General features: G+C 40.1%; 1 protein-coding gene across 4 annotated transcripts in view; it reads right to left on the minus strand.

Annotated features, from left to right (window-relative positions):
• HECW2 (HECT, C2 and WW domain containing E3 ubiquitin protein ligase 2) overlaps positions 1-14,471 on the minus strand; it is a 547,978-nt gene that overhangs the window by 6,032 nt on the left and 527,475 nt on the right. For all 4 annotated transcript variants that reach the window (XM_075829943.1, XM_075829941.1, XM_075829942.1 and 1 more), the window contains 4 exons: positions 12,646-12,792; positions 8,647-8,761; positions 7,139-7,224; positions 5,127-5,239 (listed from right to left, as the gene is read on the minus strand). In XM_075829943.1, the coding sequence (XP_075686058.1) occupies positions 5,127-5,239; positions 7,139-7,224; positions 8,647-8,761; positions 12,646-12,792 (461 nt within the window). The remainder of the gene's footprint in view (positions 1-5,126; positions 5,240-7,138; positions 7,225-8,646; positions 8,762-12,645; positions 12,793-14,471) is intronic.

Below are 14,471 nucleotides of genomic sequence, written 5' to 3' on the forward strand. Positions count from 1 at the left end.
TCTGATGTAAAAATGCAGATCGGACGTCTCCTCAGAGATAAATTACATGTCTAAGTAACACTAACCCGCTCTGAACACAGAAGCCACAATACAGTCCTGTCCAAAAGTTTTGAGACTGACACAAATTTTGGTTTTCACAAAGTTTGCTGCTTGTTTTATAGTGGCAATTTGCATTAACTTATAAATAGTGATCATATGAATTGCAATTAATTGCAGTGTCATTCCTTGCCATGAAAATTAACTTACTCACGAAAATCCAACTTCCACTGCATTTCAGCCCTGCCACAAAATGACCTGCTAACATAATTTCAATAATCTTCTCGTTAGCTCAGGAGAACGTGTTACTGAGGGCAAGGCAGCTGATAGGACACTGTAATGGTGATTGAATTATAAGAGCAGACTGTTGCTTTAAAAAGGAGATGGTGCTTGAAATCATTGTCTTCTTCTGTTAACAATGGTTACCTCCAAGGAAACATGTGCAGTCATCATTGCTTTGCTTAAAAAGTGCTTTAATGCTTGTAAGATTGCCTTTAAATCAACTTTTTATCGGATCATCAAGAACTTCAAGGAAAGAGGTAAATTGCTGTGAAGAAGGCTTCAGGGCGCCCAAGAATATCCAGCAAGTGCCAGGACCGTTTCCTAAAGAGGATTCAGCTATGGGATCGGTTCAACACCAGTGCAGAGCTTGCTCAGGAATGGCAGCAGGCAGGTGTCAGTGCTTCTGTTTGCACAGTGAGGTGGAAGCTTTTGGAGGCTGGCATGGTGTCAAGAAGGGCAGAAAGAAGCCACTTCTCTGCAAGAAAAACATCAAGGACAGACTGACTACAGGAAGCACAGGGTTTGGACTGCAGAGGACTGGGGTAAATTTTCTCTGATGAAGCCCCATTCAGACTGTTTGGAACATCTGGAAGAATGATAGTCCGGAGAAGAAAAGGTGAGCGCTACCATGAGTTCTATGTTATGTCAACAGTAAAGCATCCTGAGACCATTCATGTGTGGGGTTGCTTTTTACTTAAGGGAGCGAGCTCACTCACAATTTTGCCTAAGAATACTTCCATGAATAAAGAATGGTATCTAAATATCCTCCAAGAGCAACTTCACCGAACAATCCAGGAGCAATTTGGTGATGAACAATGTTGTTTCCAGCATGATAGAGCACCATGTCCCAAGGCAGAAGTGATAACTAAGTGGCTCAGTGAACACAACATTGACATTTTGGGTCCATGGCCAGGTAACTCCCCAGATCTCAATCCCATTGAGAATCTGTGGTCAATCCTTAAAATGCAGGTGGACAACCAAAAACACAGAAATTGTGATAAACTCCAAGCACTGATTAGTAACGAATGGGTTGCCATCAGTCAGGATTTAGCCCAGAAGCTGATATCCAGCATGCCAGGGCAAATTGCAGAAGTCTTAAAAAAGAAGGGTCAACACTGTAAATATTGAGTCTTTGCAAAAACTTGATGTATTTGCCAATAAAAGTTTAAAAACTTATGAAATGCTTATATTTGTACTTCAGTATACCAAAGAAACATCTGACTCAAAGATCTAAAACCACTGAAGCAGCAAACTTTGTGAAAACCAAAATGTGTGTTAGTCTCAAAACTTTTGTCCAGGACTGTAGTTTTCAGGAGTTAGAAAGTACCAAGGGGGCAAAGGGAGGGGAGGAATACATAACTATAAGTACAGACCACGCACAGAGACATTTGTAGCCATGAAAAGATGGAGCAGCAGTTGCATCAATCATTCAGGTCCACAAGTCCGCACTGTTGCTAAAGAGAAGTTTACCTTTGTTAATCTGTATGCTCCTAACATGAAACCGATTTCTCGGATGATAAAAGTGCTAGGAAAGTTCTCAGTTTTTACTGAGGGGACTCTGGTAGTAGGTGGGGACCTGAATACCATTTTAGATCATACTCTAGACTCCTCCAAACGCACTCGTTCTCCACTACATAAATTGTTACGCAAACTGAAATTTTCTTTTGCATCACCTTCTGTCTGAGGACCTTAAATGCTAATATAAAAGATTATACCTTCTATTTAGGGAGACTTCAAACTTATCACAGAATAGATCATCTGTTCATCTCTTATCGTATGCAGTCTACGGTTATCGATGCTGATATAGGGGTGATATCTGTCTCTGACTATGCCCCTATTTCTATAACGGTCTGGCCACATTGCCTCCCTAGACAGGCATTTTCATGGGTTTTAAATTAAACTTTGCTTCCGGATCCTACAACAGCCCAAACTGTACTCAACCCTCTAGTAGATTTCTTTGACATTAATAGCACTCCAGACATCTCTGATAACATTGTTTGAGAATCGCATAAAGCTGTGCTCCGGGGAATTTATATTAGTACGGGATCAGGCATGAAAAAAACAAAGAGAGAAACGTATTATCTCCTTGCTCTCTCAGATCTCTACTCGTGAGACCTTGAGCAAACATGCAGCAGTACAGAATTTTTAGGAAGATCTTTCACTTCTTAGACAGCAACTGAAAGATTTAAAGCAGCTAGAGTGCTACATTTATGTAAATTCAATCATTATGTTCATGGTGTCAAGGGTTCCAAGATAACAACGCTACTGCTTAGGAATCAAAAAGAAAAATTGCTTGTCCATGCTGTGAAGTCCACCTCAGGGTTACGTTGTACAGACACAGATGCCATTTCTAAAGAGTTCAGAAGATAATACCTATCCCTCTATAATATATTTCCACCGAATGTTGCTACAGCCCATTGCCAGGGCTATGAGTCTATTTCCTCCTTTCTAGACTCAGTTAACCTCCCCACGCTCTCAGAAGAGGCTAAAGACAAACTCTCTGCCCCTGTCACAGCCTCTGAACTCCTTGATGTACTTTCCACCATCCCTTCTGGCAATAGCTCAGGTCCAGATGGCTATCCAATAGCCTATTACAAAAGATTCTCTGATGTTGCGGTTCTCAGATTGTACAGGTGTGTAATGCGCTGCTAGCAGGGGCTCTTTGGCCTACACAAGCCCTTGAAGCTTATGTGTCTATTATCCCAAAAGAGGGCACCTGGAATTAACTCTTAAAATGATAGTCTAAACTTCTAGCGACAAGGGTCTTGAAAGACTTGATTGGTCCCGAACAAATGGGCTTTATCCAGGGTAGAGAAGGAAAATTTAATACGACTAGGCTAACCGTTGCAATAATTTATGCGAAACATCATAAGATTCCGCTGGTACTCCTTGGCACTGATGCCGAGAAAGCATTTGACCGTGTTAATTGGAATTTTATGCGTGCTGCCCTTGAGAAATTTGGCTTCCCCGCCAGCTTTGTCACAGCAGCCCTTTCCCTCTACTCATATCCTGCTGCCCGTGTTAGGGTCAAAGGTACACTATCCGTCCAGTTCAGCATTAGAAACGGTGCTAGACAGGGGTGTCCTCTCTCGCCGGCCCTCTTTATCTCAATTATGGAAACACTCATCCAGAAAATTAGGCAAACCCCAGAGGTACATGGACTAAAAGTGGGTAGTTACACTCATACAACAGCTGCTTTTGCAGATTACTTTGTTATATTTGCTTACCAACCCAGCCACAGCAGTCACTGTAATCCTGCAATTATTAAACCCCTTTGGTGCAGCCTCCTACTTTAAAATGAATCTAGCGTATTTTTCGGACTATAAGATGCACCTGACCATAAGACGCACCCAGGTTTAAGACAACAGAAAATAGGAAAATATAATTAGTTAAAAAATTATTTGTTAAAAAATTATTTTAAAAAAATTATTTATTCTGTTTCACAACATTCTGAGAGCCATAACTTTTTAATTTTTTTTTCATCGATTGAGCGGTGTGAGGGCTTATTTTTTGCAGGACGAGCTATAGTTTTATTGGCACCATTTTTGGGTACATACGATTTTTTTGATCACTTTTTTTATTTCATTTTTTAAGTGCTAAGGTGACCAAAAAACTATTTTGATGTTTTACATTTTTAAACTCACCGTGCAAGTTAAATAATGATATATTGTAATAGATCAGACTTTTACGGACGTAGCGATACCAAATTATTTTATTTTTTCCATTGTGCTTGGGGAAAAAGGTTTTGTTTTCTTTGAACTCTTAATATTTAAAAAAAATTTACAGTCCTGAAAATGTATCAAACTTTTTTTTTTTTTTTACACATTTTATTTGTTCACCTAGGGGACTTGAACCAGCGGCCACTTGGTTGCATGTGGAGTTACTGAAACAGCGTAACTCGCTGAGCTACGCTGTTTCCTTAACTCCCATAGTAGTGAATGGCAGTTACGGATACAGCGTAGCATGCGAGCTACGCGGTTTCCGTAACTACTATCGGAAAGTCTAAACATCTCTGCTGAATAATCGCATGGTTAATATTGCTAGTCTTGGCCTAAACTTTTTGACTTCCTATAAAAACTATTTGCTTACAAAAACCCAACCTAGATCTCTCTTCCTTAATGTCCCGTAGCTCTACTGAAGAGCCATCTTTTCTTCATAGTTTGTCCTTTAGACAGACCTGTAGACAATTTTTACGTCAAATTTCTTGCCACTCTGGGATTTAAATTAGGTAGAAACGGTTCTTACAGACACTACACCCAGAGCTAAATCAATGTCTAATATTTACTCATTACTGCTCCTTCATGGTTACTTCCCAAAACCGTACTTTATACGAGAATGGGAACGAGAGCTTGGTAAACAATTCACAGAATCCGAAAAAAAATCATCTTGTCAAACTCCCACGGTTTATCCCAATGTGTGAGTATCCAAGAAAATTAATTTAAACTGCTCACTAGTTGGTACAGGACTCCGGTGCTACTGCACAAAACCAAATTATGTGACTTGAATCCCTGCTGCAGATGTTTGTCTGCCACGGGTACACTGTCCCACATTTGGCTATGCTGCCCAAAAATTGTGCCTTTCTGGGAGGAATACTTTACAGTATAGGAAAGCTTAGCAGACTGTGCTTTCGTATACAGTGGTCCACCGCAAAAAAAAAACAACAATTGGCGGACGTATAGCACAGTTTGGCTTTACAGTGGTATAGTCAGAGGTATATGTCGATGAATACTCCCAACGTATACCCCCAACATATGGCCCCAGCGTGATGCGAACAAGGCTTTATAAAGTAAACACACAGATTTATTTACCTGGGAAGAGCGGTTATTTTCCCCCATTTTTCCACACAAAATCGTCGTGGCCCATTGCTGCCTCTGAGAGATGCAAAGCCTTCATATGGAATACTAGAAGTGCCAGTAACAAACTGCCAAAAACAGAACGAATAATTAACAATCTGTAATAACAAAAAGGACTAGAAAAAGAAAAAATGATAATGATTATATATGAATCGTATAGCACAGTATGTTGAACAGCAAATAAAAAGTGTAGGCAAAGATTTGATATTTATTTTCCACACAAACATACATATATTTATTTGACTTTAAAGAAAATGCAATGCCAAAGTTACCTAACTTCATATAAGTTAGGAGCTATGTCCATGGGAGGCTTTCTTGCTGGTGGATGGTCTAATTAAACCCACAAGGTAAAATAACCTCATACAGATGGGTCCCTATACTAAGCATTATACCTGGAAAACAGGAGACTTACCTCTATCTCAGGCCTAGGCCTACGAAATGAGCTCAGGATAGGTAGGAATTAGCTTTATTCTATACTGATTAAAAACAGTCTGGGACATAAGGTAGGTGTGCACGACGAAGATGGGGGTAGTCATCACCCCCAGAAGTTCAATGCAAAAGACGAAATTAGTCATTACCCCCTAGCAAAGTGAAATAAATTCAATTTTAAAATAATACATATGTTACATTTTTGTATATATTTAGCACCCATAGAATGCTGCTGCACCTTTGTATTTCTCTCCTACAATGACTGTATATTTCTGTTGGAAGCTCTCCTTTATGTGATCATTCAAATAGCCCTGTGGCTACATCGATCGTCAGCATGTTGGTTTCTAATAGATATCAGCACGGACCCTGAAAATGGCGTTTTTGGCAATGTTCTTTTTGCTATCGGGGTGTTTTACTACCTGCGTTTTTTTTAGGATGGCATTTTTCATATTGCAAATCATGTGATGCAAAGATTCCTGCTGGTAACACATGCTTTTTTTTTTCGGAAAAATGCCACCAAAAACGCAACACATATTGACACTTGACAAACACCGATGGATGTCTATTGGATAAAAACTACACTAATGCTGGTGCTAAAAACGACAAACCCAGGCTTGCAGCAATTTTGGAAAAACGCCACTGACCCAAAAAACGCAAGTTAAAATAAAAAAAAATCCACCTAACACTGCCATGATTGTAGGGCGTTTTATATTTCCCTATTGACTTCAAGCCTTCAGGAATTTTAAGGCAGATTTTGAATTGCCAGCGTTCTCTGACACTTTTATTAGTTTTTTTGCCCTCAGCCATTGAATCTAATGCAAAAGCTGTGGGCAAAAAACGCTGCAAAAAAGGTTCCAAACGAGTGCCGTAGTTTTTTCTGCCTCCTATTGATTTCAATGGGAGGTCAGACGTTGAAACCACTGAAAAAAAGTATGCCCTGACAAAAAACCGCCTCTGCCTCCCATTGAAATCAATAGGGGGCAATTTGGGGCATTTCATAGCGCTGATTCCGATGCGGTTTCTGCGTCAAAATCAGCACCAAAAAAACTCAGTGTGAACTGACCCTAATTTGTGCATCTTAAGCAACCTTTAGGGTATGTGCACACACACTAATTACGTCCGTAATTGACGGACGTATTTCGGCCGCAAGTCCCGGACCGAACACAGTGCAAGGAGCCGGGCTCCTAGCATCATACTTATGTACGACGCTAGGAGTCCCTGCCTCGCTGCAGGACAACTGTCCCGTAGTGTAATCATGTTTACAGTACGGGACAGTTGTCCTGCAGCGAGGCAGGGACTCCTAGCATCGTACATAACTATGATGCTAGGAGCCCGGCTCCCTGCACTGTGTTCGGTCCGGTACTTGCGGCCGAAATACGTCCGTCTTTTACGGACGTAATTAGTGTGTGTGCACATACCCTTACTATATATTTATGTACAGTCAAGTTTACCTGCTTTTGATAAGTTTACATACAGTTTTACGGAAGACTGAAACATACTATATAGTACTAAAGTTTGACTGGGAGATTAACACTTACCTGCAGCAAACGTAAGCGCTGCTCATTATTAAATCTTTCAACAGCTGCCCAAAACCACCTAACAACAATATGATTGTCATGGTAACCTAAGGGCAATGAATAGACAAGAAATGTCAAAATCATCAATTGCAGTTAAAGAAACATATATATATATTTTGTTTTTAAAGGTAGCTACATAAAATATATCTATTGCTGACCAATAAGGTCTGGTATTTCAAGTGAAGCTCTATGTGTAAGACCCTACAGATCGGCGTGAACCCAGCCGTGATGTGCCAGAAAACCACGTTGGCATACTGTTTGATCGCGTTACAGAAAATCCCTGTGACGCGATCAAAGCCCATAACTTGTATGGCCAGACAGCCCAGGGTCCATTGAAAGACCACCAGGATTGTCTGAACATATTTCCTGTTGTTAGGGCATACTGAGGTATGCCCTAACAACTGCCCGTGTGGAATCAGTACACAGGCTAATGTAATGCCATATAGATATATGCCAGTTCATTACAGTTAAAAAATCAAAATGAAAAATCCCTTTATGGGATTTAAAAAAAAGTTCAATTAATGTAAAAAAAAAATTAATGTTAAATAAAATAAAAAAAAGTTACAAAATACACAGAAATACAATTTTTTTTACAATATAGGTCCCAAAACATGAAATAATATAGACATATTTGGTATAGCCATGGCCGTAACAACCTGAACAACAAATGTATGTAAACATTATTTTTCATGATCGGTGTATGGTGTAAAAAATAAATTATTAAAACTGCAGCGGAACTGCTTTTTTTTCTGCATTTTCGCCAAAATAAAAATTTATATAAATGAAATTATATTGACTTATGAGCGTCGGGATGCAAAGAGGGAAATATAAAAAAATTGTTCTGTCCTCAAGGTCAAAATTGGCCGTGTCCTTGAGGGGTTAAATGAAAGCTGACCTCTGATTGGTTGCTATGGGCATGACAACATCACCTAGAGACAGGCAGCAATGTAATACAAGTACATACACACACAGTTAATGAGTTGTTGAAATAATAACAATAGTTCCACCCTTATTCCTATTCAGTTAGCCCATGGATGTCATGTAACCCTGCTAAAAGTCGTGTGTGTGTGTGTGTGTGTGTGTGTGTGTGTGTGTGTGTGTGTGTGTGTGTGTTGTGAATGCACTGCAGACGACAACATTACTTTACTTCTATAAACAGTGCCATGTCCAAAAACGCAGTTAACGGCAGAAGAACAAGGTAACAATAAAAGCTGCAAAGCCAATTATGTCAGAACAAGGTGGCAACAACGAACTGCAGATGAACATACCCAAGGGACAGTGATGACACACAGGGGACAGAGTGGGGACATATTAGGGGGCAGACTTTTCTAGAACCCGTTGCATTTTTTGACACAACAGGCTTTATTGCTGGTCTACAATAATAAAAGCAGAGCTTCACATTGAAAGTGAGTGTGTAATTCAGTACAACTAGATTCCCATTGTGGATATATCTATGAACATTCCTTTACCTCCTCTGTATTCTGTGTTGTTTCTCCAATCACCCAGATCAATCTCTGCTGTTCCGGCGATAACTAGCTCAAGTTCCCTTGCATCGAAAACTGATACTAGACGAGCGTCTACCACCTACAAGAAACAAGGAAATAAAAAACATTTGTTACTGTTAATATCTTGTGAATTTTAACAATTTAAAGAAACTTGGATTATTTACACACTCCATGCCCAGTGTGTAATAAACCAAACTCTGATAATCCTGTCAGTACAATAGATTTGGAGCCACTAAACAACCAGCATGCCCTTATACAGCTAGGGTTTAATGTTCCAAAACGGCCTTCCCCAAAAACAGATGTTTGGGGAATAGGTAATAAAGAAGATCGCTATTTACGGAGATGAGACTGGGAGTGGCATCAAGAACATGTGCATTGTGCACAAGAAGCCAAGGACAGTAAACTGCGCATGCGTCGTGATGCGAGGTCTACTGTCCTCAGCTTCATGAGCGCAATGCCATCGAACTCCTTAGGGCTGATTCAGACGACCGTGGCGTTTTTGCGCACGCAAAACACGCAGCGTTTTGCCTGCGCAAAAGCCACTTACCTGCTCCGTGAGGATAGCATCATATGATGCACAGCTACTTGGTTTTCGCACAGCCGCCATCATTATGACACGCCATTTGGATGTTTGTAAACAGAAAAGCACGTGGTGCTTTTCTGTTTACATTCATCCTTTTGACAGCTGTTGCGCGAAACAGGCAGTTTGCACGGAAGTGCTTCCGTGCGACCTGCGTGGTTTTCACATTGACTTCAATGGGTGCGTGATGCGCGAAATACGCGGAGATATTGAACGTGCCGCGCTTTTTACGCAGCGGACAAACGCTGCGCAAAAAGCACGGACTGTCTGTACTGGCCCATAGACTTCTATTGGTCCATGCGTGCCGCGTGAAAACCACGCGACCTGCACGGACGCAATTCACGGTCGTCTGAATCAGCCCTTAACTGGACTCCTTTCAGTAAATTGTAATCTACTTTACTAATTATTCCCGTATGTTTTTCAGGTCGGCAGGTTTGGAACACAAAACCCCAGTTGTATATCAACATGCTGGTGGTTTAGTGGCTTTAAAACTACAGACCGGTTCCCTTTTAAGGGGCTCCATTATCACAGACCTCTGGCAAGCTGCTCTCGTCAGGGGAAGTTTCTGTCAGCTGATAATTTTTCAGTATTAGGGTATGTTTACACACTTAACAAAAAATGTCTGAAAATACGGAGCTGATTTTCAGACGTTTTTTGAGCAACTCGCGTTTTTCGTGGCGTTTTCGCAGCGTTTTTTATGGCCGTTTTTGGAGCGGTTTTCAATGGAGTCTATGAAAAACGGCTCCAAAAATGTCCCAAGAAATGTCCTGCACTTCTTTTGACGAGCCGTCATTTTACGCGCCGTCTTTTGACAGCGACGCGTAAAATGACACCTCGTGGAAACAGAACATCGTAAAACCCATTGAAAGCAATGGTCAGATGTTTGTAGGCGTAATTGAGCCGTTTTGTTCAGGCGTAAAACGCCCGAATTACGTCTGAAAATAGGCCGTGTGAACATACCCTTACATGACATGGATTCAAATGAATAGCCATACATGTAGTACAAACACGGCTGAGGACCGCCAGAACAAATATGTAGCTTTTCAATTATTTTAAGAGGGAAAATGCATAAAATTTTTAAAAAACACAAAGAAAAACAATGTTTCCATAAGTTCTTTTTCTGTCATGAACTGATCATCATGAATGCATATTATATTGACCATGTTTGTTTTGGAAATAGGGGCACCAAATATATCTATGCTATGTACAAGATTTTACCACAACTGTAAAATAAAAACACCTAGACCTGGGTATTTGGGTATGTTCCCACAGGGCGGATAAAAGCACACAGCGTATCTGCCCTGGTCGCCTCAGGGAATTTCCGGTGGAAAACTGCCCGAAAAATAATAAAAAAGTTTCATACTTTTGTAGCCATGGCGCCGTGTCCGTCTTCCATCCTGCAGCCCGACCTCCTGGGATGATGTTTCATCCCATGTGACCGCTGCTGCCTGTGATTGGCTGCAGCGGTCACATGGGATGAAACGTCATCCCAGGAGGCCTACCTGGATGAAGAAGCACGGAATTCTAGGTGAGTACAAGATTTTAATATTTTTTCGAAGTTGCGATTTTTGCTGCGGAATCGCAGCTTTTCCACCGCAAAAATCGCAATATCTGCTATTTGATGCAGGTTTTACCTCCTCTTTGAAATCAATGAGGAAAACCCGCAACAAAAAAACATTGATTGTGCAAATACAATTGACATGCTGCGGATTAAGAAACTGCACCACAGGTCAATTTTTTTTAACGTTTTTCCTGCTTATAATTTACGCCGCGTGTGGGTGAGAATTGTTCAAATCTCATCCACTTTGCTGCTTCTGTATAAGGGCTTGTTAACATGTAACGGATTTGCTGTGGAAAATATCCGCAGCACTTACCCATCAACTAGCAGACAATCCGCTGCAGAAAATCTGCACCATTTCACAAATTTTTTTACTGCAGAAAAATGTGTGGATTCCTGTGATATAATTTCCAACCTCTGTAAGAAATTCCACAGCGTTTTTGCAGAAAATGAAACAGTACATCAGACAAACGCAGGAAATCAGTCCACTTTTCACAGCAATAATTGACATGCTTGAAACTAAAATTACACACTGCAGGTGAATTTCTGGACTGAATTTTTCTACAGCGTGTGGATGACATTCGTTACATCACACCCACTTTGCTGCTACTGTATTCCGCTGCGTATTTTTTGTCCGCAGATCCGGACGAAAAATATGCAGCAATTCCGTTACGTGTGGACAAGCCCTAAAATCCATGGCGGAAAAAACGCAGTATTTACACTACATGTGAACTTACCCTTCTGGTTACAAATAAGCTAAGCAGTAGTACTCAATGTCAAGCAGCAGCTGCAAAAACAACTAGGATTTTAGAGTGTATAAAAAGAGAAATAAAAAGCTGTGATTCAAATGTTATATTACCCATTTATAAATATTTTGGAAGGCCACATCTTGAATAGTGAATTCAACTTTGGACTCCAAATTGTAAAAAAAAGGATAAAGGAGAACTGGGGAGGGTTCAAAGGCGGGTGAATAGATAATTAAATGGTATGGGAGGTTTCTCTTACAATGAAAGGCTAGAAAAATTGGGCTTGTTCAGCTTGGAAAAAGGACGCATTATAGGGGATCTTATGGACGTGAATGTGTGTGGCCAATACAAAGAACTAGCATATAATCTGTTCTTTCCAAGGACTTTACAAAGGACCTTGGCACATTCGACGTTTCAGACATCAATATAGAAAAGGGTTCTTTATAGAGTGCTCAAACTATGGAATACCCTACCCCAAGAACTAGTAATGGCAGATACTATGTCAGCATTTAAAAAAAGGCTAGATGCTTATTTACTGAGGAATGGCATCGAAGGTTGTAATTAATCTAGTAATGAATGACGTGTAATTTATTGACAAAGGTTGAACTTGATGCGCCTGTGGTTTTTTTTCAACCCACGTAACTATGTAAGTACATTAATGTTGCTGCTGTCCATTCCATCATGCATATGAAAGCTGATTATCTACATAAAGGTATGAATGCTAAAATAGTAATAATAACAACCGAAAATCGGCGTCAATTTACAGTACAATACATGTGGATAAGGTTTTCAAAACCCCATCCACATGTAGCAGAAAACATCTGCATAGAAATTAGAGCATGCTGTGGATTTTCAAATCCGTACCATGCTCAATCTTTTGCGGAAATATTGTGAATTTTCACTGCAGATTTGACATATTGTAATGCATTGGGTAAAATCTGTGTGTTTTACATATTTTGACACAGATTTGTGGCGAAATCCGAAGCAGAAAAAGTCCACTAAGCGTGGACTTACCCTTAATGTGTATCTCCACTATTGGAAGTGCTTTGGCAAAAATATTAAAATATAAATAAATTTACCTCATAAAAGCCACGGACAAGGCTTTCTGTCTGCTGTACAACTCCTCTTTCTATTCTCCATTTTACCATTTTTTCAATGTATTCCTTCTTATTCTTTTCAGACACTACTATGTTAGCACCCCCTGGCTTAAGCTCGCGTTCTGTAATCTTGGGAAGAAAATAGATATTTTTGTCACATATTTTCGATTATAGTAACATATTACAGAGCACTAAATTAAAATTTGTTATGCAGAAAAAAAGATCATCCTTCCACCGAAATTCTATAGAAAGATCTGAGAGAAAGGGAGGAGGTTGTTGTCTCTCAGGTTGTGTGGCAAAGAGAGCAGGGAAGTATTATGGCTGAAATTTTGTCTACTAGCTTAAATAGGCTCTGTCACCAGATTTTGCAACCCCTATCTGCTATTGCAGCAGATAGGCGCTGCAATGTAGATTACAATAAAGTTTTTATTTTTAAAAAACGAGCATTTTTGGCCAAGTTATGACCATTTTTGTAGTTATGCAAATGAGGCTTGCAAAAGTCCAAGTGGGTGTGTTTAAAAGTAAAAGTCCAAGTGGGCGTGTATTATGTGCGTACATCGGGGCGTTTTTAATACTTTTACTAGCTGGGCGCTCTGAAGAGAAGTATCATCCACTTCTCTTCAGAACGCCCAGCTTCTGACAGTGCAGATCTGTGACGTCACTCACAGGTCCTGCATCGTGTCGGCCACATCGGCACCAGAGGCTACAGTTGATTCTGCAGCAGCATCAGCGTTTGCAGGTAAGTCGATCTTACCTGCAAACGCTGATGCTGCTGCAGAATCAACTGTAGCCTCTGGTGCCGATGTGGCCGACACGATGCAGGACCTGTAAGTGACGTCACAGATCTGCACTGCCAGAAGCTGGGCGTTCTGAAGAGAAGTGGATGATACTTCTCTTCAGAGCGCCCAGCTAGTAAAAGTATTAAAAACGCCCCGATGTACGCACATAATACACGCCCACTTGGACTTTTACTTTTAAACACACCCACTTGGACTTTTGCAAGCCTCATTTGCATAACTACAAAAATGGTCATAACTTGGCCAAAAATGCTCGTTTTTTAAAAATAAAAACGTTAATGTAATCTACATTGCAGCGCCTATCTGCTGCAATAGCAGATAGGGGTTGCAAAATCTGGTGACAGAGCCTCTTTAAGGTTGCAGCCATCCTGTTGTAGATCAACAACTCATTATGTATTATCTCCTTGGAGACACTGCCAACTTTAGGTTTTTCACTTTTGATTGTCACATTTCGAGAGCCGTACCTTTTTTATTTTTCCATCGACAATAGTCATATGAGGGCTTGTTTTTTGCAGGACAAGTTGTAGTTTTTAATGATACCATTTAGAGAACCATATACCGTACTGGGAAATTTTAAAACAAAAACGTATTTGTGGGGTGGAATGGAAAAAAAGCAATTACTACTTGTTTTTTTTGTTTTAGTTATTATGGCGTTCACGGTGCAGTAAAAACGACATGTTAACTTTATTCTGCGGGTCAAAACGATTACGGCTATACCAAATTGATATCGTTTTTTTATGATTTCCTACTTTTACAAAGAAAAACTATTTATTTAATTTTTTGACATTTTTTTTTGCCAGATTCTGAGATCCATTTTTTATTTTTCCGTCGACGGAGCCGTGTAAGGGGTTGTTTTTTGCAGGGCGAGCTGTAGTTTTTAGAAGTATAATATTAAGGCACATACTTCTTCTTGATCACTTTTATTATTATTTTTTCGGAAAGTGAGATGACCAAAAGAACAGTGCGATACTTTTTTTCCTAAAACGTTCACCCGGCGAACTAAATAACTTG

The sequence above is a fragment of the Rhinoderma darwinii genome, chromosome 6 (assembly GCF_050947455.1).
Source record: "Rhinoderma darwinii isolate aRhiDar2 chromosome 6, aRhiDar2.hap1, whole genome shotgun sequence".
In the NCBI taxonomy this organism is placed as follows: domain Eukaryota; kingdom Metazoa; phylum Chordata; class Amphibia; order Anura; family Rhinodermatidae; genus Rhinoderma; species Rhinoderma darwinii.